The following is a 26,521-nucleotide window of genomic DNA, read 5'->3' as shown; positions in this document are numbered from 1 at the left end:
TTCCCCGTTACATTTCAGTGTGACCAATCGGCAGCGCTGTGCTGGAACGGCTTCAGTGGTACAGGCGCGCTGAAAAGTAATCACGATGTCCTCTCCCCCGAGTACTGGGCAGGGTTTCATTAGCACCTCCACACTCCCAGGAGAGGTCCAGGGGCTGAAGGGGGGGTCGTGATTACAACACAGGGAGGAGGCCGACATCTGGCTGCCTGTCTGACAGAAACCTAATGGGGGGCTAATGGGAGAGAGTAACATCTCAGAGACCACTGCTGTGACCTTGACATGAGCCTGTGGAGGCAGGTAAAGAGGAGGAGGTGAAGTACCATTAAAGAGGGTGACATATATTTGTCTTTTATCCATTACCTCTCTTTCTTTCCTGTGTCCAGTTAGTGACCCCACGGAGAACTTCAGCACAAGGCAAAGAGATGCTCTCTCTCTCCTGTGTGTGGGTGGATGATTCAGTTGGTTCAGTTTGCATGATGTGCGCGGGTGCTGCCTGCGTCAGAATACATGTTTGAATAAGTGTTACTTTCCTCACTTTGTTGTTATTTCTCTTAACTGTTTGAAATGCTTAAAGTGCCTTTCTGTGCCTTACTTGATCTTTTTATTACGACGGACTAAAACTGGAAGATTTTTAACACTCTTTCAAGTTTCAATGATGTTCTTGTAAAGTCAACAGCCAGTAGTATTTGATGACTTTGGAGACTGATGAGTCCTTACACCAGGGGTGTCAAACTCAATTTCATCACGGGCCACATTAGCATTATGGTTGCACTCAAAGGGCCGGTTGTAACTATATAAATATACATATATATAAATATATAATATATATATAAAATAATGTATTATATTATAGCCTCTGAATTGGATTATTATCAGATAGGGTAATAACTAACTACGTTTGAAAGCACAAGTCCAGGGCAAATAATTGCAAGTCTCTTCAGTGCGCATGTCACAAAACGAGATGCATTGTGGGACATGTAGTTTATGGGCAACATACTTACATGTAGTAAAGTGGCATGTAACCGTATAATAAACGTATTATATTCTTTGAAAGCTCTTGCGAGCCACATTAAATGAAGTCGCGGGCCGGATTTGGCCCCCGGGCCTTGAGTTTGACACCCCTGCCTTACACAGTTACGTTTTGTTTCAACTGTTGCAAACCAACTTCATCACCACTGCAATCTGAAGGGCAGAACAAAGGGAGCCAAAGCTGTTGCACGTGATTATTTTAGTAACAACTCATTGCAGCCACTAAGATTCCTCCTGACATTTTAAGGATTTCACTTTTGTACTTGAGATTGTCTCGTGCTTGTGACTACAGATTGTGGGCAGTATGTCTGTCTCAGTGATCCAGATCATAGGGGTCAGGTCTGCAGGGACAGCCAATGAGCATCACACACAGTAAAGGGGAGAGCCACTACAGCCTGATCAATCTGAGCTTTCATTAAAAGGCTGCCAAGCCATTTGCAACCCGATACAATATCAATATTGTGGTACCACCGAGAGACCTCCAGAGCTGTTAGGCAAGCCGCTGGCAGCTTAACTGTCATTACCGGGCAGGCAACATGCCAGAGACCCCCTTCATGGACCACTTAGGCTCCCCCCTTGGTCCCGAACACAGGTCAGTGCAGACAGATGGGCTGTCTGGGCATCTGTCCAGGGGACGAGGCAGAGAGAGACGGATCCCGACCTGGAGAGGAGGAGACACACACAGCCCACATCGGAGGGAAGATGTGGGCTGTGTGTGTTGTTACGGTTACACATCACTGCGGTTTCACCTGAGGCTTATTTGTTGGCCGTGGGTGTTTTTCTGTCTTGGTCTTTCACCATGCATGATGACAAGAAGCATCGCACATGTTTGTTTTCAAACCGAACAAAAGACAATGACTTTTCAGTGCCAAACACCCTCTCTGAACTTTGTAGGTGTTGGTTGAGATACAGGAAATCTGCTCTTGGCGCACATCCCAAGCTTCCTGCTGGGAAAAACCACGAGCACTGAATGGCGCTCTGTGGGGATTTCTGAGCAAAGCAAATGGGGGGAATATAAGTGGCCTTACATAGAAAAGCCTCTGTAATTCAGATCATTGTGCAAAGGTCTCCCCTCTGTGCTCCGGTCTTAACCCCCTGTGTGGTTCCGATAGGGGAGGGGGGATCAGTGTGTGCGTCTCTAAACCCCCAGTAATCCGCCGACAAAAGGGCGAGGAGAAAGCCAGCCAGGGAGAGCGAGGGGGGTTAGGACAGAGAATGGGCGGAGTGAAAAAGTAAAGAAGTGGTCGTCGCCTCTCCAACCCCCAAGGGTATGCTTAACATCGGAGAAGATGGTCCTCACTGCGCCCACAAACCCCCACCGTCGAAGGATAAAACAACCCGCTGCTGTGTAGGGCCTCTTTGAGCAGTCAAGAGCCTTTGTTTATCAGTCAAGTCAAAGAATCCCAAGGCCATCGGTGTGATCACTTCTTCCGCAACTCGACTCTCAGCGTATTGATTTATCTGGGCTGTGATTTATTCAGCGGGTTGGCGGCAGATGTTTACTGAAAGTTGAAACCGATATTGTCTGTAATCATCATTAAGTCAGGCCATTAGGAGGAGTCCCCAGTGCAGGTGCTAATTTGATGATGGGAGAGAAATGGTATGTAATTAAAACACAACAAATGACAGATTAAAATCTATGAGTCCTGTGGAACGTGATCTAATTTAACACAACGCGTGCGCCGCTTACAAACTAGATGGGTAATGCAATTATCCGAGCAGATTGAATATCACTGTGTGCATCCCAATTATGTTTCTCTTATCAAGCTGTTTTTGTTTTATGCGAGTCTTATCAGATCATATTTTAAGTGATGTTTCATTGTCTGTCATGCAGAATTCATTTGCACCAGACGAGGGCTCCGTGAGGTGTTGAGGTCGGTGGTACAATTGGCCCCGGCTGACTTGTCTGTAATCCATTTAGCTGAGATGTGACACACTGTAGGGGGGCTTTGCCTCTGGTCAATAAGTGCCAATAAGGAGCAGCCATCACTCAGCGGGCTGCCCTGTCCACCAGCTTGCTCGCTTGTTTCAGCTGTCAACCTCTGACTCAAAGGAGCTGGGAATTGCGCCGCTCTCTCGGACGCACCGCGAATGGCTTTCCCATACAATCCTCAATGGGACAGGAAAGGCACGCACACTTGCAGACTGCCAAGCAGGCACATTTCCCTCTGACATCAGAATAAACCCATCTGAAGTGAAAACAGCTATACGTATTTACAAAACACCATTCACAGTTGCTCACTCTCCCCGTTTGAAAGCCCTGGAGGTGGGGCTGCGGGGGGTTGGACTCAAGACGGGGACAATCGGGTCTCTGTTTGTGTTTTCTCTAACACCTCCGTGTTCTCTTTGGGCTCTGTTGGAGCGTACTGCGAGGGTGCAGGGGAGGAGGGGGTGCCGTGACCCTGCCGAAAAACTCTGACTGAAGCCCTTCAGAAAAGCCTACAGACCACCGCGCTAGCCCGACATGCCACTCTGTTGCTGCTGGAAACGGAGCGAGAGCGAAGTGGACGTGTTGATGAAAAGGAAAGCTAGCCTCTTGAGAGATGGAGGCCAAATCCAGCGACCAAACCCTCCTCGCTGCAGAAGCTTTGATGCTGTTAGTCTCAGAAAGTCTGGATCAGACTCAGGTTTATTGCCAAGTAGGTTAGAACATACAAAGACTTGTCCTTGGTGTATATGGTGCATACATGAACACAGACAAAGAAGATACATTGTAAGAAATGGACCACTACTATGTAAAAAAAGATTATAACAAATGTATTTACGTGAAATATAGATATACGAAAAATGACGTACACTTTAATATGAGATTATTTGTACAAATGGGCAAAATGTCCAGCGTTGTTACTTGTGGTGTGGCTGAAGTCCAAGCTCATTACAGATAACATCTTCACTGTGCTAAACCTGTTGGTGACAAACAGACAGGCAGTGGCTGTGTGATGTCCCACTAGTGCTGTCAGGCCTCACAGTATCAGAACAATGCAACAATGCCACGCTGGTGATGTCCTCCAGATTCAGGGATAATTAGAACGGCTGTTCTCTCCTTTCATGTCCCCTTGTTGGAGAGAGAAGTTTGAAGTCTGATATACAGTGTGTGTGTGTGTGTGTGTGTGTGTGTGTGTGTGTGTGTGTGTGTGTGTGTGTGTGTGTGTGTGTGTGTGTGTGTGTGTGTGTGTGTGTGTGTGTGTGTGTGTGTGTGTGTGTGTGTGTGTGTGTGTGTGTGTGTGTGTGTGTGTGTGTGTGTGTGTGTGTGTGTGTGTGTGTGTGTATGGGGTACATTTATAGTCAACAGACCCAGGGAGTCTGTCAGAGCTCTTTGTTCTCAAGCGAGAACACATCATGACTCTCTCTCTCTCTCTCTCTCTCTTTTCCTCATCCTCTTATTTTTTCAACTCAACCATTCAACCGGCATCCCATCACTCGCACCATTTACAAAGATAATGGACCCTGTGGATTATAGAGTTGCAGAGATGGAGATGATTTGTCTGGGTGTGGACCAAGCCAAGTGTGTGAGGGTGAATTTCAAAGGTGACCAGAAGATGACTTCTGAGGACCTTTTCTTACTGTGTGTATTTTCATTTCTAATTCAAAAGTGTGCTTGTTTATCGACCCATGTTGCTTTCACTTACATACCCGTTACTCACAGCTGGCGTCAACCCAAAGGCATTACACTATGATGCGTTATCTCCTCTGCTCAGGCCAAGAAAGTTCTTCACTTGCTTTGAAGCCACATTTTAACAGAATGGAATCTCTTGACTCGAGTCTCTTGGAAGAGTTGTTTTGTTTTACATTCGCAAAATCAGTTTATCACTTGGTGCCTACACATATTTTATACTACCTTGGTTGAGCTTCCAAGCCAGTTTTTATGCGATACTAGAAAGTAGCCACTGACCCTTCAGAGGGAATTTCCACTAGAATCATCCATTGCCTGACACAAGACATCTTGTACAATTCACCATATTTAAATAAGCTACCATTAATAGTGGCCACAATTTATTCACTGACATGACCACGTATATTTCTTTAATGGCAGCCTGTTTAAATATGCCATGTTCCATAAAAAGAAATACAGACGTTCTTCTGTTTGGTCGCAGAGCTATGCAACGGAAATCTGGCATAAGGCGCATGGTTGTAAATCTTCATACCAGGGGTGTACATTTACCTTTGACCATATGATGCTAAATCTAGGTGGGTGAGGCCAGATATATAAACAATCTGAATGTGCATGTAAGATAAGATGATAGCGTGTGCGTGAGTGAGTGAATCTGGCAGCCGGAACACATCTCAGCTTCGCCTTTTTTCTCAGGGCAACAGACATACTGCAGGATTAATGATGTGTTGAGTGCTAAAATTACACTCGTTCATTTTCACTGTTAGGGCGGGACATTCCACATGGATTTAAAGGTTAGGGAGGAATATCATTTATAAAGAAGGAAAGAAAAACGATGGCATCGGCATTACAGTTTACAGCTGCTGCAGAAAGAAAGATCACTCACCTGAGAGTCCTCATCGCAGCACAAATCTCCCTCTCTCACTTTTCAAGGCCGACCACGGCTCTTTGTGTCTGCGTGTGTGACAGGAAACAGCTTTGCAGGTTCTGACAGTCATCTTAAATGTCTGCAGAGTGCCGAGCTTACCGGAACCTGAGGGAAATCTAAATTAAATCTTCCCGGTGAATGGGATCGCCCTTCACTTTATCTCTCGTCGTTAAAGTTAGTTATTAGGAAGCCACATTTTTCAAAGAATGTGTAGGCACTCTTTTTAAACCAGAGAGCGTTTGGAGAGCTTTTGAATGTGAATGCAGGGTTAGCGACTGGAGATTTTTGAAGAGACCGTGCTGACCTGTCGAAGGAGCCAAGGTTTTAGATGTCATCTACCCAACATTCATGGTTACTAAACTGTTGTTCACAGTTCATCTGTAGAACATTCTGGAGGCATTTGTACTGCCAGGATGCTTTAGGCTGCGGCCACACGAGCACGAAAACGGTCGTTTGCGTTACTGTTTAGTGTCATATAGACCGTTCGGCCACACGAGGACGACCGAATACGGCACTAAACGACTGAGGAAACGATAACGGGTCCCAAGGTGGATAGAACGGCATACGCAACGCTCTGGGGGGTCCAACGGCTCCGTGTGTACGCCCTATACGGTCATTTTCTGATAATGATGAGGCAATAGCCCCGCCTCTCCCCACCTCTGCTGCTCACCCCCGCGTCAAAGTAAACTGCACACTGAATTCAGATTATTTATCTTTCTCTCGATATGGACCTAAACGCGAGTGAAGTCTGATCTGACAGGACGGAGACACGCAGCTCTGCTCACCTGCAGCTCCTCCTGCTGCAGCAAAACACACACTTCAAGTCAGATCATCACCCTTAGCTATTTTAATTACCTCTCAAACTCCCTAAACTAGTAATAAATATGTTTATTTGTACTGTCGGCCGGGTCACTCATTACTGGATGAGCTGCTGCATGAGACAGACACTGACGCTGTCCGAAGAGAGGGAGGAAAAAGAGAGGCTCCGTGTATTTTATTATTATATTATATCGATTCGTTATTCATTTGTTTTAAAGCTCAATAAATAACAAAGAAGACCTTTGAGCGGCACTTTTATAATTGTGTCCGGAAGATTTAAACTTTAATACACGTTGACTGGCGAAAAACTCTGCCCGGTTCCCTCGGCCCCCACCGCGGAGAATAAACAGAAGGGCAACCATGACAACCATGCTTCTTCGCTGCTTTTGTGGAGGAAGTTACAGCGCCACATACAGGCTCCTGCATATGTACTGCAGCTTCTCCAGCGGTTGGAGCTAAGCGGAACTGTCTCGTGTGGGCAGACACTATCCGGATAACTATTGCGTGTGGACGGAAGCTTTTTTGCGATTGCGTTTGCGTTAATCCTATGCGTTTAGCCGTTTTCGTCCTCGTGTGGCCGCAGCCTTGGGCACCTGACATGAGTAAACTATCCTCTCCAGATAAATGTTAGCATTGGATGCTAATAATAACTCAAAACTACCCATGGAAGGTAGCAGGAATGTTGTTACAACACAAACAAAAGTTAAGGGGTAGAAAACATGGCAGGATTATGTAAACCACTAATAGAACAACATTTCACATTTACAAATGACCCTTTGCAATGATTTTAGTTTGGTTTAGAAAGGGGTTGCTTATATTGTTTAACCTACAGGGAATTTTGTTTGCATTAATTGTGCTCCTATTGCATTGTTTACGTCTACTGCAGGCATCTATTTTCAAACTACCTGTTTAGAAAACCAAATACAGAGCCACGGGAGTTATTTCTGGACTCTGATAACACAGCTCCAAGCGAATAATCAATTGGCTCCATGTCTGCCTGCTTTGTGTTTCGTCCAAGTTCAACCAAGAAGCTGATGGTATGTCAGTGTTCACAGCTCCTTTACATTGCTCCCAAGTTGCCAAAACAGTATTATTACAGAATTCTCAGTCGTACCTCACTTATTGGGTCAAGAGCCAAAATGCTTGTATGGGTCCATGTAAGCATGAGATGGAGTAACCTGATTGAGAATAAGATGTTGCGGTGTAGTTTCTCCATATCTTTGTGGTTGACATGCAGAGAATGATAAACCAAGGATAGCAACAAACCATGGCTCCTTATTATCATGAAAAAAGCATTCCATACTGTATTGAGGATTGCAAACCCCTCCTTCTGCCGACACATACTCAAACCCATGCAAACTCGCACATAAACTGCTTTGAGAGAAAGTTACTCTCACATAGATGCATGCCGTAACAGCATTTGCATTTGAATGCCAACTTTTGTTGGTAAGTTGAAGGGTCCTTGGAGATTTTGCACATTCTGTTCGGAGCCAATGGGAACAAAGTCACACATTAGCAAAGCCCTGCCAGGCTCAATTATGACCAAAGGGATTGGCTTGATAGTGTTGCAGCGAGCCACATTCAGAGCTGGATGTGTCTATTTAAACTTTCCTCTCCACTTCCTTTATGTTTTCCAGCAGTTTTTGGCAAATTCCTGCATACCGAATGAAGCAGAGGAGATTCAGAGGCTCTCTGCTAGCGATTTCGGTTTAATTCAGTGCTACTTTGTAGGGAAGCATCGGTCTGTGGATCTAGTGTTCATGTTTGCGAAAAATCCATCTGCAATGGAAGTGCTCAGGCTTTGTTCTATCCAAACTATATGCCTCCTGGTTTTTCTTTCTAAGACTCTCCGTCTTCTCCTCTCCATCTCTCTCAGAACATTTGGAGTAGAGAATCCGTGAGTCTGGCTTCAAGCATGTGGGCTTTCTCCTCCATATTTCATATGCATTATGAGACCCAGCTGATTAAATTGCAAGTGAACGCTATGACTCGTCCTCCTTCAATATGTAATACATTTCTTTTTTCCTCGGTTTTCTCATATTCCGTCTGTCGGTTTCGTGGCTTCTCAGGAGGATGAATCCGACTGTATGCATGTTTCAAGGCCTAAGGTGTTTTCTATAGCGGGGGAAAGTACCGTAACACCTCTGCAAAGTCTTTGTGAGATTGATCAAGCACTCTCTCCGCTTTATCCCCACCTCTTCTGTACTGTGAAGCTTGAAGTACAGCAGCGTGTCGTCGGGCAGTGCAACATGTCTGTCTGTCGATCTGGTGTTTGTTATCATCCCTCCACCGTCTCACCATCATGCCCGTGGTGTGACATGGCCAGCCCTGTTCTCACGGCATTTATAATTCAGTCTTATCAATAAGAGATGGACGGCATTAAGATTTTATCTGGTGATGCAGTGCTGCTGTCTCTGAGAGCCTCTTTACAAGCGAATGACTGAAGAGTAAAACTTTCCCTCTCTGTTCTGACTTCCAGGCATCACTTGGCTTTAGTATAACCTTAGACGATCCTTGTTCCGACAATATGCTTTTAGAAGCTGATTCCTTGTGCTCGCCAACTCCCCAGCCCTTCCTCATCATGTTGTCTCGTGCTTCTGTCTAAATGGCACAAATGTATCTTTCAATCCGTGCTATCCGTGCTATCGGGCTGAATCAGCGTTGTCGGTTCGTAGCTTAGCGGAAAGAGCTGATGTGTGCAGAGGTCTGTCAGGAAAACAAGATTTAAATCATCTCAACATGGATGGCCTTGCATTATTAATGCATACGTGCCATCACACTGTGCATGTGGTTGGAGAACAGCTTGGCTAGCAACTGCTGTTTTCTAATGGTTGTCCATCTCTGTATTTTCCCACACATCTTCGAGGTATATTAGCCTCCGTCTGTTTTGACATACTGGTTTCCTCTTTTTTCTCTGCGGTTTAATGTAGCATCTGCCACCCGGAGAGATAAACAATACGGCTAGATAAAAGAGAGAGGGGAGAGCAAACTGGAAAGAAAGGACTGTATGTGTCAGTTAGAGCTGATAAAAGCCTGGAAATCCAATTAGTCCTTCGAATCAGGGAGAAGGAGGAGGCCCCTGGGGAGGGATGTCGGGAGATATCTACCACCGTGGCGTGTCAATAACACAACATTTACATACTATTGATGGATCGGCATTGAAAATCCAGCTGAATGTCTTCTTGTAAAGACTATATTTAGTATTCTTCCTTGACAGGTTGTGCCTACATCAGCTTTTTGAACAGATAAACAACTATCAAAGGGAAATACTGTACCTCCCACATCGAAAGAAACCGCTCTGAAAGAGGAATCAATGGTCTTCATTTAAACACCCTGGATCTATTCACTCTAGATGTCCTGGAATCCATTTTGGGCACGAGGTATTCACTGCTAGTTGCATACAGGTTTATTGTGGATTCCCTCATTGACGGTGTCTTGTTTTCATCCCAAGGCGTAAATGAAAGAGGGATGCAGGCAGGGAGAGAAGACGAAGAATGACCAAGGACAGCACAGCGCCGCGGGTCAGAGCTTATGTGTTCCTCTGGGGAAGAACCTCAGGAGAACGCCACCGCAAGCACAGCTGCTGTTGGACAGTGTTATTGGTGTGTTTGTGTGCATGTAGTGTGTATTTCTGTGTGTAGGTGTGTTTCACGTTTGTGAAAAGCAAGAACACGACAGAGGATAGAGGACATGTGTGGGTGTTTGGTGAGAAGTTAATGTGCACAACCTGGACAACAGTGTAGAGTTGAGATGAACAGGGAGCTTTGTTTGAGGCAGAAGAGCGATGTTTCTCACCTATACTAAATGGCCGTTATTATGTCATCATGATCGTGGATTTAAGGTGGAATGGCCCTCCTGGATGGGTCAGTAGGCTGTAGTCATCTATTCATAAACATGATCACCACAAGTTGGTTCAAAATGACAAGCTGTTTAGGGCAGTAATAATTAGTACTTAAGTAATAAACAAAGAACAAACTCGGGTGACGTAGTATAAAGACTGACAAAGTGTGCGTATGTAGAAGGACGGGGGGGATGAAACAAACACATAGCGTTAACCCAGGAGACCAATATTTGTTTAATGTGTGAAAAAAAAATATTCAAAAGGCCTTGTTGTTGGTTTTGGAATGTTCCCTTTCCTGTAGTGCAGCGTTTTCAAAGTGTGAGGCGCGCGAAAAAATATATCGAGAAATAGTGAAATCAGTAATTTCAGCTAACTTCATGCGAGCGGCAACATGCAGTGTGCGAAAAAGCACACGTCTGATCGGACAAGTACATCTTTCCATTGACGTGTCCGACGGACAAGTGACTTTTTTCGCCCATAAATGTTCGTTTCGGTTCTGCTTGTCGATTCCTAAGGAAATGCATCTCGCCGCTTTCTGTCTGTTAGGCGGGGCGGGCGGGACGTGTAGCACAGCGGCCGGGTTGGGAAGCAAAACTCGGTTCCGAGTAATAAAAAATAACAATTGTCCGGTCCCGGGAATAATAAGAGTTGTCGGGACAGGAGGCGGAGGCCGAGCCAATCGGAGCAGACTGGGCTCTGGTTTCAGACAGAGGGTGAAAAGAGGTGCTGCAGCACAGGCAGTATGAGAACAATAAAGAGCTTTTTGAACGTTAAAGCATGGAGACGTGTCCCAGTAGAGACACAACATATGAACCTGAAGATGAACATATATCCTCTTTCTTCATTGCATGACAAACATACTTATTTTAAAAAACCTTTATCTTTCTAAACCAAAGCATTAACATTTTCCATTTGGTTAAAATAGCCTCTGTCACGTGTGGGTAGGTGCAGTTTGCCCATGTTCCCTTGGTTTGCCCACGTTCCCTCGGTTTGCCCACGTTCCCTCGGTTTGCCCATGTTCCCTTGGTTTGCCCATGTTCCCTCGGTTTGCCCACGTTCCCTTGGTTTGCCCACGTTCCCTCGGTTTGCCCACGTTCCCTTGGTTTGCCCATGTTCCCTCGGTTTGCCCACGTTCCCTTGGTTTGCCCACGTTCCCTCGGTTTGCCCACGTTCCCTTGGTTTGCCCATGTTCCCTTGGTTTGCCCACGTTCCCTCGGTTTGCCCACGTTCCCTCGGTTTGCCCACGTTCCCTCGGTTTGCCCACGTTCCCTCGGTTTGCCCACGTTCCCTCGGTTTGCCCACGTTCCCTCGGTTTGCCCACGTTCCCTCGGTTTGCCCACGTTCCCTCGGTTTGCCCACGTTCCCTCGGTTTGCCCACGTTCAGTCGGTTTGCCCACGTTCCCTTGGTTTGCCCACGTTCCCTCGGTTTGCCCACGTTCCCTCGGTTTGCCCACGTTCAGTCGGTTTGCCCACGTTCCCTTGGTTTGCCCACGTTCCCTTGGTTTGCCCATGTTCCCTTGGTTTGCCCACGTTCCCTCGGTTTGCCCACGTTCCCTCGGTTTGCCCACGTTCCCTCGGTTTGCCCACGTTCCCTCGGTTTGCCCACGTTCCCTCGGTTTGCCCACGTTCCCTCGGTTTGCCCACGTTCAGTCGGTTTGCCCACGTTCCCTTGGTTTGCCCACGTTCCCTTGGTTTGCCCACGTTCCCTTGGTTTGCCCATGTTCCCTCGGTTTGCCCACGTTCCCTCGGTTTGCCCACGTTCCCTTGGTTTGCCCACGTTCCCTCGGTTTGCCCACGTTCCCTTGGTTTGCCCATGTTCCCTCGGTTTGCCCACGTTCCCTTGGTTTGCCCACGTTCCCTCGGTTTGCCCACGTTCCCTTGGTTTGCCCATGTTCCCTTGGTTTGCCCACGTTCCCTCGGTTTGCCCACGTTCCCTCGGTTTGCCCACGTTCCCTCGGTTTGCCCACGTTCCCTCGGTTTGCCCATGTTCCCTCGGTTTGCCCACGTTCCCTTGGTTTGCCCATGTCTGAAACAATATAATGGTAAAGAAAACAACTGATAACGGCCAATCAATAGGCTGATGTCATACACAACAGTTTGTCTTGTTAGTCATGTCTCATCCCATAAATGTTGACAACACTTCAGATTCTGTCTTTAATAAGTGCGACAGTTGTGTGTGTGTGTGTGTGTGTATGGAGGCGCAGTGGCGTGTGTGTTTGTGTGTATTTGTTCATTTTTCTTGCTTATCCCCATGTGGCACTGTATTCCAGTCGGGTTGTCGTTAAGGTGTTGTTGTCCCAACAGAGAGACGTAGCTGTTGTCTTGTTTTTATGGTCTATATCTTCTGGCCATCCTTACTCACACGCGCGCACACACACACACGCACACACACACACCCCCACCTTACCTTACTGACAGTAGAGCATCTCAGTGGGCTCACTAATGCTACTGCTTGTAAACTGACTTTATGATTATTGTCACTGAAGTGTATTCCTGCTCTAATTGTCTGTCAGGACACACATCCAGCTTTGGGGTATCGTCCTCTCGTAATAATTGGATATAAAATGGATAGCAAAGCTTAATGTTAGAGAATCAAATGTTTCTAGTTTATTTAACCTATTTTTATATACAAGTTACATTCTTAATAAAGCATTCTTAAGAGAGTTAAGTTGCTTTATGTGCTGAGATGTAATCGGCAATGAACATGGATGAATAGTATAAATATGAATAAGTCAAACACTTGTTTCTAATGGTTTCTTTGGCTATAACCCAGTTATAGTCCCAGTACCCAGTATAACCCAGTACAGTCTTTCGATCTTGGCTTTTATAGTAATAGTAGTTAAGGCTGCGGTCCGGATAGTGAGGCAACACTGCCTCAGGTTTATAAAAGCAGTATTACAGTTGCCACGGTAAACTCAGGGGGGCTTTACTGTTAATGAGGAAGAGCTAGTGGGGAACTAATAGGATTGTAGTGAAATTTGGTGAACTGCGTGTAAAGATTAATTATAAAAAAGCTCCATTTAACACGTATTTGGCTCTAATTGTTAAACTACACAAGGAGAGCAGAAGTTGCAATGTTCTGCACGTCCAGAGGCAGGTCTCTTTTATTGACCTTGGTGATATTGCTACATTAGCATTCGCAGTTCTCTTTTTCACAGCTGCTTTATCACTTCTGTGCCGCGAGGTGTCTTTGAAGTTGTCTACTCTTTAGAACACATTTTCACTCTGCTCATTGACCCCTGTCTTCATCATCCTCCTCTCATCCCCTCCTCTTCTGTCTCTGTCCTTCACCTCTGCCCCCCCCACACCTCCTCCCACCCCTCACCCTCTCAGGGGGAGGTGAGTCCTGTGCTGGCCCCGGGCCCAGGACCATTAGCCCCAGCCTGGCAGCCATGTGCTCATCACCAGAGATCATTACACCCGGCCAATGACACCACTCTAATGCATCATTAATGATTGATTAACGAGCTGAGCCCAATCGGGTGCGTTTGTGCGGAAGAGCACCCTGTAATGGCTGTGCAAGGCTTGCATCTGCTGTTTCCCCCGTGTTTAGTCTGTGTGTAGTTGTTTCATTCTGTGTCTTCTCCCTCAGGTTGAGGGTGCTCACTCCTTTGAGTGAAACGAAGGACGAGGAGGCGACTGCAGGGAAGCGCGATGGCAGGGCAGGGGCTCTCCGGCCCTCTCCCTATATTCACCCTGCTTCTTGTCCTGGTGGGACTCCTACCTGTGACCCAGGGCTCTGGCCACTTGTCTGGGTATCGCCTGAGGTCACGCCTGCAGAGGGATCGCCACTTCCGCAACATCCGACCCAACATCATCCTCATCCTCACCGATGATCAGGACATAGAACTGGGTGAGACATTTCCCTCCATGAATCCCGTCCTGTTTACTGTGTGTCTGCCTCTCTCGGTTTGCTTTGTGTCCCTGTCCCATGGGGATGGGTATTCCCTGCCCCATGGGGGTGGGTATTCCCTGCCCCATGGGGATGGGTATTCCCTGCCCCATGGGGATGGGTATTCCCTGCATGTGTATCCAGCAGCATCAGCAAGGCAAAGTCAGCCTAATGCTGCCTCTTGGCACCATAACAACTAGCCCACTCCAAGTCATGTGCTCGCTTTGCCAACTCCTCCACTGCTGGCATGCAATGAGGGGCAGCCTATGGCTTCCATTGTCCGGGTGCCAAACCCTGGCCATCTCCCATCCCGCTTAAGTCCTTTAGCGGCGTATTGGACTGGAGTGGCTGCATAATGGCCTCTGTGACATCTTTTGTCCTCCTGTGATCGCCAGTGAGAAGGCTCCCATTGAAAAGCAGGAATTTATGGTCAAGCATCTGTTTTCCCAAACAATCACCATCAGCCTGAAAAGCTTTTAGTTCACAGGAATCTAAATAGGTTACACTTTACCAAAAAGATTTATTCCCTCATTTACTTTCTCCCAATCCTTTTATTTAAGAAAAATGCTGTTTACCCCGTGTGACTTATATTTATATTTTCCACTCTCTGTTTCCTTTTAATCTTGTCCAACTGTTTTATATCCCCCTGGGTCCCTTTCACTTCCCTCATTAGCCTCTCACCCTCCTCACCCTTTTTATAACCTCTCTCCCCTTTTATCTTCTTCTCCCTCTCTTTTCTCCTCCCAGGCTCAATGCAGGCCATGAACAAAACTCGGCAAGTCATGGAGAAGGGCGGCACGCATTTCTCCAACGCTTTCTCCACCACGCCCATGTGCTGCCCGTCGCGCTCATCCATCCTGACGGGAAAATACGTGCACAACCACCACACCTACACCAACAACGAAAACTGCTCCTCGCCCTCGTGGCAGGCTCACCACGAGCCGCACACCTTCGCCGTGCATCTCAATAACTCTGGCTACAGGACAGGTGAGCACCGCCAGGCAGACAGTGGAGGTAGATTTAAGCGGGTACTGAGCTCGACGGACAAAGATTAACCTCCTGTTCCTCTCTCAGCCTTCTTTGGAAAGTATCTGAATGAGTACAACGGCTCCTATGTGCCCCCTGGCTGGAAGGAGTGGGTAGCACTGGTGAAGAACTCCCGCTTCTACAACTACACCCTCTGCAGGAACGGAGTACGAGAGAAACACAGCGGTGACTACTCGAAGGTAATTATATACTTCACCTGAGAGATGTCACACCGAGACATGGCTGCCTACTTGAAACTAAAGTAGTTATTTGGAGTATTTTTAGATTGCTTTAAAGGAGATCTTTACATTTTGAGCTGTTAACATTAGGGAAAAATATGATAACAACTTACAAAGCATCAGCAGCATTTATAAATTACAATGTTCGTCTCTGCAAAAAGCTTTACACTTCTATGCCTTAAAGAGACCCTATTATGCTTTTGGGGGTTTTCCTTTTCCTGTTTATTGTGTTAGGATGTTGTGCATGTAAATGGAGTGTAAGGGCTACAATCCCAAAGGTCCCTCCAGAGGGAGCTTCTCTCCCACACACTCCCCCCCTGCCTGAAACACCTCCATTGGACTCCTTGGTTTACTTCCCTAACATTATAACATTGTAACAATTGCGCTTCTATTGGCTAGCACTCCAACACAATGTACGTGATAGGGGCGGGACATCTAACCGGTTGACCAACAGACCCAACAGAGCCTGCCGTCTAACTAATCCGAGCAGACTGGGTTCTGGTTTCAGAACTGCTGCAGCACAGGCAGTATGAGAGCAATTAAAGACCTTTTTGAAGATGTAAGCATCCAAACATGTTACAGTAGAGGCACAGAATACAAATATAAAACGTGTACATGTGCATAATGGGGCCCCTTTAAGATATATAGTTAAACAGTAGTGCTTTAGTGAGTAATGGGCACTGAAGGGCTTGAAATCCCCCACTGAGTTCCTGATGGACAACGTCTGCTCTCTCCACAGGACTATCTGACAGACATCATTACCAACGACAGCGTCAACTACTTCCGCATGTCTAAGAAGATGTACCCCCACCGTCCTGTCATGATGGTGCTGAGCCACGTCGCTCCTCACGGGCCAGAGGACTCGGCCCCGCAGTACAGCACCGCCTTCCCCAACGCATCACAGCACATGTAAGAAAATGCTTTGAAAATCAGCGACATCCAACCAATCCGAGAGTACTCCAAATGTGGGTACTAGTGATTTGGGTCGTATTAGACAAAGCAGTCGGACACAATGGCCATTTTATTTTTACATTTTCACATCCACAGCTATTTGCTCGCACATGACTCATCCACACGCTTCCTTTTCACTTGACCCAGAACCACACAAATTCCATAATCTCAGCTCGATCTTATCTCTCACCGCCTGCAGTGTGCTCTTGGCAGCTGAGCCCTCTCCACTCACTGCCAGCACTTTGCTCCAGTTTATTTGGCTGTGTGTTGTTCACATTAGTGCTACCCCTGTAATGAGTCCGGCTAATTTGCACCATTTTGTCAGCAGTGATCAAAGAGGCATGCATGATGTATGTTTAATGCATAGGTAACGATATTGGGCGTACACAAAAACATTTGATCCTTTGTCTTACTGGACCCCTAGGTTTCTGATTGGCTGTCTTGTGCCGCTTGCTAATAGCGGGGCTGATATTGGCCTCCAGAGACAGATCCAAGGCCAGTAATGAGACTGCTATTTCTGCCCCCTCCCTCCAAACCCACTAACACCCTTCTCCTGCTTCATATAATCCCCTCCAGCATCATTAACCTCTGCCACGCAAGCCCTAACACACAGAATATTGTAAAATGCAGCCCCAGTGTCTTTGTACAAACTTTTAATTGCTCTTTCTCCATAAATGTGCTTCCCCCTCGGGTAATGTAAGCACTTCCGTGGCTATTTTTCTCACCCCATCTCCATCTGCCCTTATCAAGCAAATGAAGAGAGAGGCCGTAAAAGTGCTCACTCTTCTGGTGATAAACCTTCTCCTCACCTTGGCTCCTCGCAGGGACGTCTTTACACTACATTAGAGCTGCCACTGTGGGCCAAGCTGTGGGACATTAGCATTTCGTAAAGTCAAATCGATACACATTAAACGTTAAATATCTTTTCTTCAAGGATCCCATTAGCTATTTAGGAGTGTTTATTCTCAAATAATTAAAGTTCCATACGGCTCGGAGTTCATTATTGATCAGACCGTGCTCACTGTGTACAGGCCTATCGATTGCAGTGCTTTGCATTTCACAAGGTTTCTGTAACTTCCATTTTAGCTTTGTAGTTTAGAAAGAAACAAATGGGACACATAAGCAGACGCAGGCGGTGAACATTGCTGTAAACACACTGGTACACTTTCAATAATTTACATCTATAGAAAATGAAAATCGCATGTGTAAAGATGGGAGAAAAAGCAAACTTATGTGGGGCTACAGTGACATGCTGAAATGAGGGCTGTGCTTTGTTATGTATCCTTAGGGATTTAAAAGAAGCACTAAAAATGTAACTTTATTTTCCAGTGCAGTTCTTCGTGGTTTAGTTTAAAGTTATTCTACCTCCTTCAGAACTCCAAGCTACAACTACGCCCCGAACCTCGACAAACACTGGATCCTCCGCTACACTGGAGCCATGAAGCCCGTCCACATGCAGTTCACCAACATGCTGCAGCGCCGCAGGATGCAGACCCTGCTGTCTGTGGACGACAGTGTGGAGAAGGTAGCTAAAACACACTGATATATGCTTAAACACAGAAACACACACACACACACACACACACACACACACACACACACACACACATTAATTCTGAAAGTCTCAAGTCCTGGGAGATCTGTGCCTGTTCTGACTGCGGCTGTATAATGTATTCACTGACACACTTGGTAAATTGTTCAATCTCTATTTCTTGGAACTGGCACAGGAGACTTTTTAAACATTGAGTAAAACTTTTCCACACAGTGTGAAACTTAAATGAATTCCATCCTCCTCCGTAGCTGTACAACATGTTGGTGGAGACGGGGGAGCTGGACAACACCTACGTCATTTACACCTCAGACCACGGCTACCATATCGGCCAGTTTGGTCTGGTGAAGGGCAAATCTATGCCTTATGAGTTCGATATCCGCGTTCCCTTCTACGTACGAGGACCTAATGTGGAGCAAGGTGCCATGTGAGTGACACAGACTCTTACTTTTATGTCATTAATCCATTATTCTGATGTGCTGTTTTTTAATATTATTTATGTTAAATTACATTCTTCAACCAAATTTCCCTTCCCTGCAGAAATCCTCAAATAGTATTAAACGTCGACTTGGCGCCGACTATGCTGGACATGGCTGGTGTTGATATCCCTGCAGAAATGGACGGAAAATCTATCCTCAAGCTGCTGGACACAGACAGGCCAGTCAATAGGTGACACAACAGTTACTTTACTCAGTGTCCTGGCATTTAACGGACAATTCAAGAAGGGTATTCATAATGCTGCAGATTAAATGGAAATATGCCAAAAAGCAATTTGCCTGGACTTTGTAGAGTTTTAATACTAAAGTTGAACTTTCTGTTCTTGATGTTTTTTTGGACACAATGACATCTACAACCCAAATATGAATGTGGAACGCCACATTCCTTTCAGCACTGTGCTCGGATGACATTTTAAAAACGAAATGCGAGTTTGTTCAGGGCAAATATCAGAGTGGTCTAACAGGGTTTTCATTTTCTTTTCACTCACTTTCCAGGTTCCAGGTGAACAAGAAGAGTAAACCATGGAGAGATTCTTTCCTGGTGGAGAGAGGGTATGTTTTATTGATTGACCTTTCGCAGGACATGTTCTCAGTCTCGACTCTTACTTGTCTTACTGTCGGTTGAAAAGAAATAATTTCCTGTACTTTTCAGGAAGCTTCCACACAAGAGACCTGATGGGAAGGAAATGGCCCAGGAGCAGAATTTCTTGCCTAAATACCAGCGTGTGAAGGACCTGTGCCAGAAAACAGAGTACCAGACGTCCTGCCAGCAGCCAGGACAGGTACATGACCGGCAGGAGCTCAGAAAGAGAGCTTTTTAAAGATTCAGGGATACAACGTGGAGTGTAGCTCATGCAGGGGATCATTTGCAATCTTGTTTGACAATTTACTGAGTATAATATGCAGTCATTGCGCTCTCAGGGTTCAATTTGACATCAAAGTCTCTTTTTAATCCTCCAGAATGAAGTGTGCAGATGTGTGTTAAAAGCCTTCTGATTTGTTATAAAAAAGAGAAAGACTCTCAAATTAGATCATTTTAATACTGTTGATCTGGAACATTTCTTGCATTTTCATAGCACTGTCTGTGTGTTGTAATTTGAGCACAACGCTGTAAAGAACCATTACAACAGATATTTTTGAAGTGCTGAAATGCTGGTCTGGAGAAACAAACATGATTACCATCAAGGACTGTACAGCTGTGGATGGGGGTAACTGCTAAATATATTTTAGCCACCAAAGCTGCAGACTGATGGGGAACTGAAGAAGTGCTTTTTTGCTTTATGCTTTTCTTTAAAGACTCTTTTCTTTGTGTTATTGTATGACTTTGGTGGACACAACAAACTAACCATTTAAAGGTAGGGTAGGTAATTCACTTCAGAAACACTTTGTTATATTCCATGGAATGCTCTTAACATCCCGATAGCAATGAATACATTAAATGCTTTGACAATAAATACATACAAAAATGTCATCTGTGGAAGCTGTAGTACTGTAAAAAGCACGACCAATCATCTGAGCCGGCTAAAATAACTGGATGGCCTACCTGCCTGTCAGCCTTCTATCTCGTGCACAAACTTATCTCGTGCCCTCATTGGTCATGTGCGTGTCCATGTGTGTTGGAGGAGGGGCTCTGTTAGGAAGTCTGAAGGAAGGGGCAGATTTTTTCCGGTTGTGTACTTTCAAATTCGAGCGCACTCGAGCTGGTTTCTCAATTCTTACCTACCCTACCTTTAAGTCACACAATAACACAAACAAACTAATAATATGTATGGTAGGTCAGTTAAGCAGCAGTACACCCGGATGTGAGGTAAATTACTGTTTTTGTCAAAGGGGTGTGAAGACTTGTAGAGTGCATAAATGAGTGTATTGGATCGGAAAGGGCTGTCTGCAAGCTAAAGTGGTGAAAATACTCTAAATAGAGCCTTTTAGGTGGCTATTATATGTTTTGCTACTGTTCATTGCTTAGTATCAGTACTTTCTGAATTTTCCAAACTAGTGACATGCCAACACCATCCACTGTAGGTATTCCACTGACTATTTGTAATTTAGTGGGAATGCCGGGTTATTTTGGGCTGCTTCTTCTCCCACATTGAACATCGCAGAAACTCCGTTCAAACATCTAAACGTTCAGCTCGGTCGGGAATCAATGGCTATTACTTTTATCATTCATAATTTTCATAATTCCAGAGATACATCACATAATACATCCCATTTTTAACATGGAAGTCAATGGAGAACTCTTCAACAATCTTCATGCAACTTCAACTGCTAACTGCTCCTTCTTCAACTGCTAACTGCTCCTTCATACTTTCACTCAGAAACCTCATTCCAACTTTAAAACGTCACACATCTTTCTGACATTATTTGTGTAACATAATCTGATTCTTACTTTTACAGATATTAAACATTGGTCAGACCTTGGTAAAGAGGCCTTCTTCAGATTTTAGAGTGTGTGATGTCACAGCTAGAGTGGAGGACAGATTTCATTTTGCCTTCATATTTTCTTTTAAACCTGCCATAATTCCCAAACCCTACATTCCTGAGACATAATTTTTCATGACAAACGTAGGAAAACATCTCGTAGCTTGGAAGATTAAAAAAAATTAAACAAAATAATTAAACAAAATGCCTCTTGAGGGCATGAAGTGACAAAAACTTTCAACATGTCTCCATTAAAATCCATTGTAAATTCAGCCTCACCTTTCCCCACCACAGCAGCCGCACACTTTTAGTTAATCTGCCAAAAAGGGCGAAAGTACACAAAAAAGTACACTCCAGATGCACAAGTTCCTTGACATGCTTCACGCTTTGAAATTTCACCGATATCTGTTACGGTTCTTCAACAAAATGTTCACATGTAACAGGTTTATCTCTCATTCAGAACAATGAAAATGCTTTCCTCTCACTAATCACCATGGAAACCTTTGATCTCTGGACACGTCGTTAGCTCAAATATAAACACCTGTGTCATGGAACACGATGATGTTATAACTCCAATTGACATGTTCAGAGCAGCAGACTTCAGATAATGGTTAATGGTCCTGTCCTCAACAGCTCTACGTAAATTATGGGGTTTCATCATATGCCGTTTCCATGGAAATGCATCCCTCGCCATAAAAGACGTTGTCGCTATAACTCCTATGAAAATGTTCAAAAAGTGCTCAAACTTCACATGTGTGCCAACAGTCCAGCCGTGAAGACATCTACAGGACAGTTTTGAGATTTCTTCAAATGTCGTTGCCATGGCAACAAAATGCTCGCCTTGAAACACGGTTTTCTCATAACTTCAGTGAAAATGCTCCAAATGGCCCAAAACTTCACAGGTTTGGTAACGATGCAGCCGTCAACGCATCTAAGCGTATTATGGGATGTCATCAAATGCCGTTGGCATGGCGACAGATCATTCACCATCAAGTTAGTTCAAAAGGTTGCAGTTCAAATATTCTGCTGCTTTTCCAAGCCTTTTTACTTTCTTTTCTTCTCTCATCACACATTCAAGCCCCCAGTGTTCATGTATCATCATCATCATCATCATCATCATCATCATCATCATCATCATCATCATCATCATCATCATCATCATCATCATCATCATCATCATCATCATCATCATCATCATCATCATCATCATCATCATCATCAATCTAAATTCTTCACTTTCTTCTTACATTTCAGCATAGCAGTTTAGCGTCAGCTTTTCAGCATAAAGCATTCCCACTAGCAATTTCTTCAGGAATACCTCATACTGTCACGATCTGTCTGTATTGTATTTTGTCTTGTCTTTTTCTGTCTTTTGTTTCATGTTTTATTTTGAAAGGTCTTCACCTCCTGTCTTGCCTGTTTCTGTCTGCGTTGTGTCTTGTTTAAATCTGTCTGTGGTTCCCTGTCGTTAGTTTCCCTGGTGTGTCTAATTTACCCGATTGTGTTCACCTGGTGTCCCTGTGTTTTCTCCTCCCTCCTCACCTGTGTCTTGTTTGTATGATTAGTCTTGTGTGTATTTAATGCCCCGGCCACACGAGGACGAAAACGGCTAAACGCATAGGATTAACGCAAACGCAATCGCAAAAAAGCTTCCGTCCACACGCAATAGTCATCCGGATAGTGTCTGTCCACAAGAGACAGCTCCGTTTAGCTCCAACCGCTGGAGAAGCTGCAGTACATATGCAGGAGCCTGTACGTGGCGCTGTAACTTCCTCAACAAAAGCAGCGAAGAAGCATGGTTGTCATGGTTGCCCTTCTGTTTATTCTCCGCGGTGGGGGCCGAAGGAACCGGGCAGAGTTTTTTCGCCAGTCAACGTGTATATAAGTTTAAATCTTCCGACAAAATTATAAAAGTGCCGGTCAAAGGTCTTCTTTGTTATTTATTGAGCTTTAAAACAAATGAATAACGACTCTATATAATATAATAATAAAATACACGGAGCCTCTCTTTTTCCTCCTTCTCTTTGGACAGCGTCAGTGTCTGTCTCATGCAGCAGCTCATCCAGTAATGAGTGACCCGGCCGACAGTACAAATAAACATATTTATAACTAGTTTAGGGAGTTTGAGAGGTAATTAAAATAGCTAAGGGTGATGATCTGACTTGAAGTGTGTGTTTTGCTGCAGCGGGAGGAGCTGCAGGTGAGCAGAGCTGCGTGTCTCCGTCCTGTCAGATTAGACTTCACTCGCGTTTATGTCCATATCGAGAGAAAGATAAATAATCTGAATTCAGTGTGCAGTTTACTTTGACGCGGGGGTGAGCAGCAGAGGTGGGGAGAGGCGGGGCTATTGCCTCATCATTATCAGAAAATTATCGTATAGGGCGTACACACGGAGCCGTTGGACCCCCCAGAGCGTTGCGTATGCCGTTCTATCCACCTTGGGACCTGTTATCGTTTCCGCAGTCGTTTAGTGCCGTATTCGGTCGTCCTCGTGTGGCCGAACGGTCTATATGATACGGAGCCCCCTAGGGGACATGGAGAAGAAAAAAAAAAGTTATTTGAAAAAAAGATATCGCAAAACCCCTTTGCGAGATCTCGCAATACTTTTGCGATATATCTCGCAAAACCCCGTTGCAGTTTGTAGACGGTCCCTAAGCACTCCTCCTCTCCTTCCTCCAGCTGCAGATTGTGACCAATTATTGATGTTTAGCTCGGATGACGGCGCGTATCGAACTGTTCTGATAAAAACGACTCTGGAGCTCGTTGTCTACCTTGCTATGATTGTAAAGTCATGTTGTTTGTATTTTTACAACGTTATGTTCATGAGTTATTGATCCGCGGAATTCGAATCTGTCAATAACTCAGCTCAGAGGAACGTGCATGTCCCCTCGCTCCGAGTGTTCTCTTGAGGTGTCTTTCACTTATGTGAAACCCTTTTATATATACAGTCTATGTGTGAAACCCGTGCCTATTACCAAGCACTGATGTTATATCTTTATATTTAAGGCCAAGCTCAAAGTAAAATCGATGAACCACTCCATTGTTGTGGTTTCTGTGTTGCCGTAGCAGCCGAACTGACCAGGAAGTACTAAATGAAAAGTATTGCGAGATCTCGCAAAGGGGTTTTGCGAAACATTTTTTTTTTCTTTTTTTTTCAAATTATTATTTTTGTTGTTCTCCATGTCCCCTAGGGGGCTCCGTAATATGACACTAAACAGTAACGCAAACGACCGTTTTCATCCTCGTGTGGCCGGGGCATAAGTTCTGTTTTTTCTGTCTGTCTTTGTCGGTTCGTCTTGTGTCATGACTAGTTCTTCGGTGAGTGTTCTGTTTTGTTTATCTGTGCCTAGCCTTGAAATAAAGGAGTTTTTCAGTTTATATCTGCATTTGGGTCCTGCCTGCTTCACACACCGTAACATTACGAACCGACCAACGATATGGGCCCAGCAGATCCGTTTGAGCAGGAACTAGTGGATTATACCTTTTCTTTGTCTGACTGCGCTCATCGATGGAGAGGAGCGGTCAGGGTTCAGCAGCGAGATGCTGCTCTGGCAGATGCAGTCCACCTTACGCTGAGGAATCAAGATTTGGTTAAATTCTTACCGGCCTGACTTTTGGATTACCTCACGGTTTGTTTTCCCGATCCTGATAGACCCAGGTCTCCAGATTCCCTTTTTGATACCACACGCATCGGTGTGGTCCGTCTGGCGTCAGCCCCTGCTTCTCACCCAGTGTTTGCTACTGTCCAGGAGCCATTCGCTGGTACTCGTCTGGCTTTTGGAGGTCCACGGAGCCTCCAAACGGCTCCTAAGAGGAGTCGCAAGGCCAGGTTAGCAGCACGAGCCCAAACGGCCATGGTTCTAGAACCAGTTCAGCCCCCAGCAGCCATGGTTACAGCCCCAGTACAGGCCCCAGCAGCCATGGTTCCAGACTCAGCTCTGGCCCCAGCTGCCATAGTCCCTTCTCTAGTCCCTTCTCTAGTCCCTTCCCTAGTCCCTCCTCAGGTCACTTTCCTAGTCCCTTCTCTAGCCCCTTCTCCAGTCCCACCTCTAGTCACTTCTCAAGTACCAACTCTAGTCCCTTCTCTAGTCCCTACTCAATTCCTTTCTCAAGTCCCTCCTCTAGTCACTTCCCTAGTCCCCTCTCTAGTCCCTCCTCTGGTCCCTTCCCGAGCCCCTTCTCTAGTCCCTCCTCTAGTCCCTTCCCAAGTCCCTTCCCAAGTCCCTTCTCTAGTCCCATCTCTAGTCCCACCTCTAGTCCCACCTCTAGTCCCACCTCGAGTCACTTCTCCAGTTCTCTCTCAAGTCTTCTCTCGAGCTACCTCTCGAGTCCCCTCTCGAGTCCCATCTTGAGTCCCCTTTCGAGATCCCTCTCAAGTCACCTCAAGTCAACTCTCAAGTCACCTCTCGAGGTCCCTCTCAAGCCCTCTCTCTCGAGTCTCCTCTCGAGTCTCCTCTCGAGTCTCCTCTCAAGTCTCCGTTCAAGTTCCCTCTCAAGATCCCTCTCAAGTCATCTCTCTCGAGTCTCCTCTCAAGTTCCCTCTCGAGTTCCCTCTCGAGTTCCCTCTCAAGCCCTCTCTCAAGTTCCCACTCAAGTCCCTACTCAAGTACCGTTGGAGATTCCGCTGGGGGTCCTGCCAACCCTTTGTCCTGTCCCGTTGGAGGTCCCGCCGTCTACTCTCCTGCCGGGGGTCCTGCCAGCTCCTTGTCCTGTCTCGTTGGAGGCCCCGCCGTCTACTCTCCTGCCGGGGGTCCTGCCAACCCTTTGTCCTGTCCCGTTGGAGGTCCCGCCGTCTACTCTCCTGCCGGGGGTCCTGCCAGCTCCTTGTCCTGTCTCGTTGGAGGCCCCGCCGACTACTCTCCTGCCGGGGGTCCTGCCAACCCTGTGTCCTGTGCCGTTGGAGGCCCCGCCGACTACTCTCCTGCCGGGGGTCCTGCCACCCCTGTGTCCTGTCCCGTTGGAGGCCCCGCCGACTACTCTCCTGCCGGGGGTCCTGCCAACCCTTTGTCCTGTCTCGTTGGAGGTCCCGCCGTCTACTCTCCTGCCGGGGTTCCTGCCAATCCTATGTCCTGTGCCGTTGGAGGCCCCGCCGACTACTCTCCTGCCGGGGGTCCTGCCAACCCTGTGTCCTGTGCCGTTGGAGGCCCCGCCGACTACTCTTCTACCGGGGGTCCTGCCAACCCCATGTCCTGTTTCGTTGGAGGCCTCGACATCACATGTCTCGCTGGGGGTCCTGCCAACTCCTGGTCCTCTTCCGTGGGGGATCCTGCCGAAGCCTGTCCCACCGGCTCCGGTTCCTGTCCGGCCGACACCGGGTCCTGCCCGGCCTCCGGAGCTGTCCCGTCAGCGCTTTCCTGCCCGGCCTCCGGAGCTGTCTGGTCTTCGCCCTCGAGCCCAGCCCCCTGTGAGCCGCGTTCTTCGCCCGCGATCCCGGCCCCCTGACTCTTCCTGCCGCTGCCTTCGCCCTCATGCTCGGCCGCCCGAGTCCCCCACCTTAGACTCTGCCTTGCCCCCGGGCCGTTCGCCCGAATCCCCCTTTTTGAACTCTGCCTTGCCCCCGGGCCGTCCACCCGAGTCCCCCTTTTTGAACTCTGCCTTGCCCCCGGGCCGTCCGCCCGAGTCCCCCTTTTTGAACTCTGCCTTGCCCCAAGGCCGTCCGCCCGAATTCCCCTTTTTGAACTCTCCCTTGCCCCCGGGCCGTGCGCCCGAGATCCTTTCC

At 46.5% G+C, this 26,521-nt stretch overlaps 1 protein-coding gene across 3 annotated transcripts in view; it reads left to right on the top strand.

The window, feature by feature from the left end:
* The window catches only part of sulf2a (sulfatase 2a), a 42,911-nt gene that overhangs the window by 11,242 nt on the left and 5,148 nt on the right, over nucleotides 1-26,521 (top strand). For all 3 annotated transcript variants that reach the window (XM_034082130.2, XM_034082128.2, XM_034082129.2), the window contains 9 exons: nucleotides 13,820-14,080; nucleotides 14,867-15,106; nucleotides 15,194-15,345; nucleotides 16,124-16,293; nucleotides 17,710-17,860; nucleotides 18,136-18,311; nucleotides 18,425-18,553; nucleotides 18,877-18,933; nucleotides 19,034-19,163. In XM_034082130.2, the coding sequence (XP_033938021.1) occupies nucleotides 13,882-14,080; nucleotides 14,867-15,106; nucleotides 15,194-15,345; nucleotides 16,124-16,293; nucleotides 17,710-17,860; nucleotides 18,136-18,311; nucleotides 18,425-18,553; nucleotides 18,877-18,933; nucleotides 19,034-19,163 (1,404 nt within the window). In that variant the 5' untranslated portion in view covers nucleotides 13,820-13,881. The remainder of the gene's footprint in view (nucleotides 1-13,819; nucleotides 14,081-14,866; nucleotides 15,107-15,193; nucleotides 15,346-16,123; nucleotides 16,294-17,709; nucleotides 17,861-18,135; nucleotides 18,312-18,424; nucleotides 18,554-18,876; nucleotides 18,934-19,033; nucleotides 19,164-26,521) is intronic.

Source organism: Pseudochaenichthys georgianus, chromosome 5 (genome assembly GCF_902827115.2).
Source record: "Pseudochaenichthys georgianus chromosome 5, fPseGeo1.2, whole genome shotgun sequence".
Classification (NCBI taxonomy): Eukaryota; Metazoa; Chordata; class Actinopteri; order Perciformes; family Channichthyidae; genus Pseudochaenichthys; species Pseudochaenichthys georgianus.
This window is presented reverse-complemented; position numbering and strand designations above follow the sequence as displayed.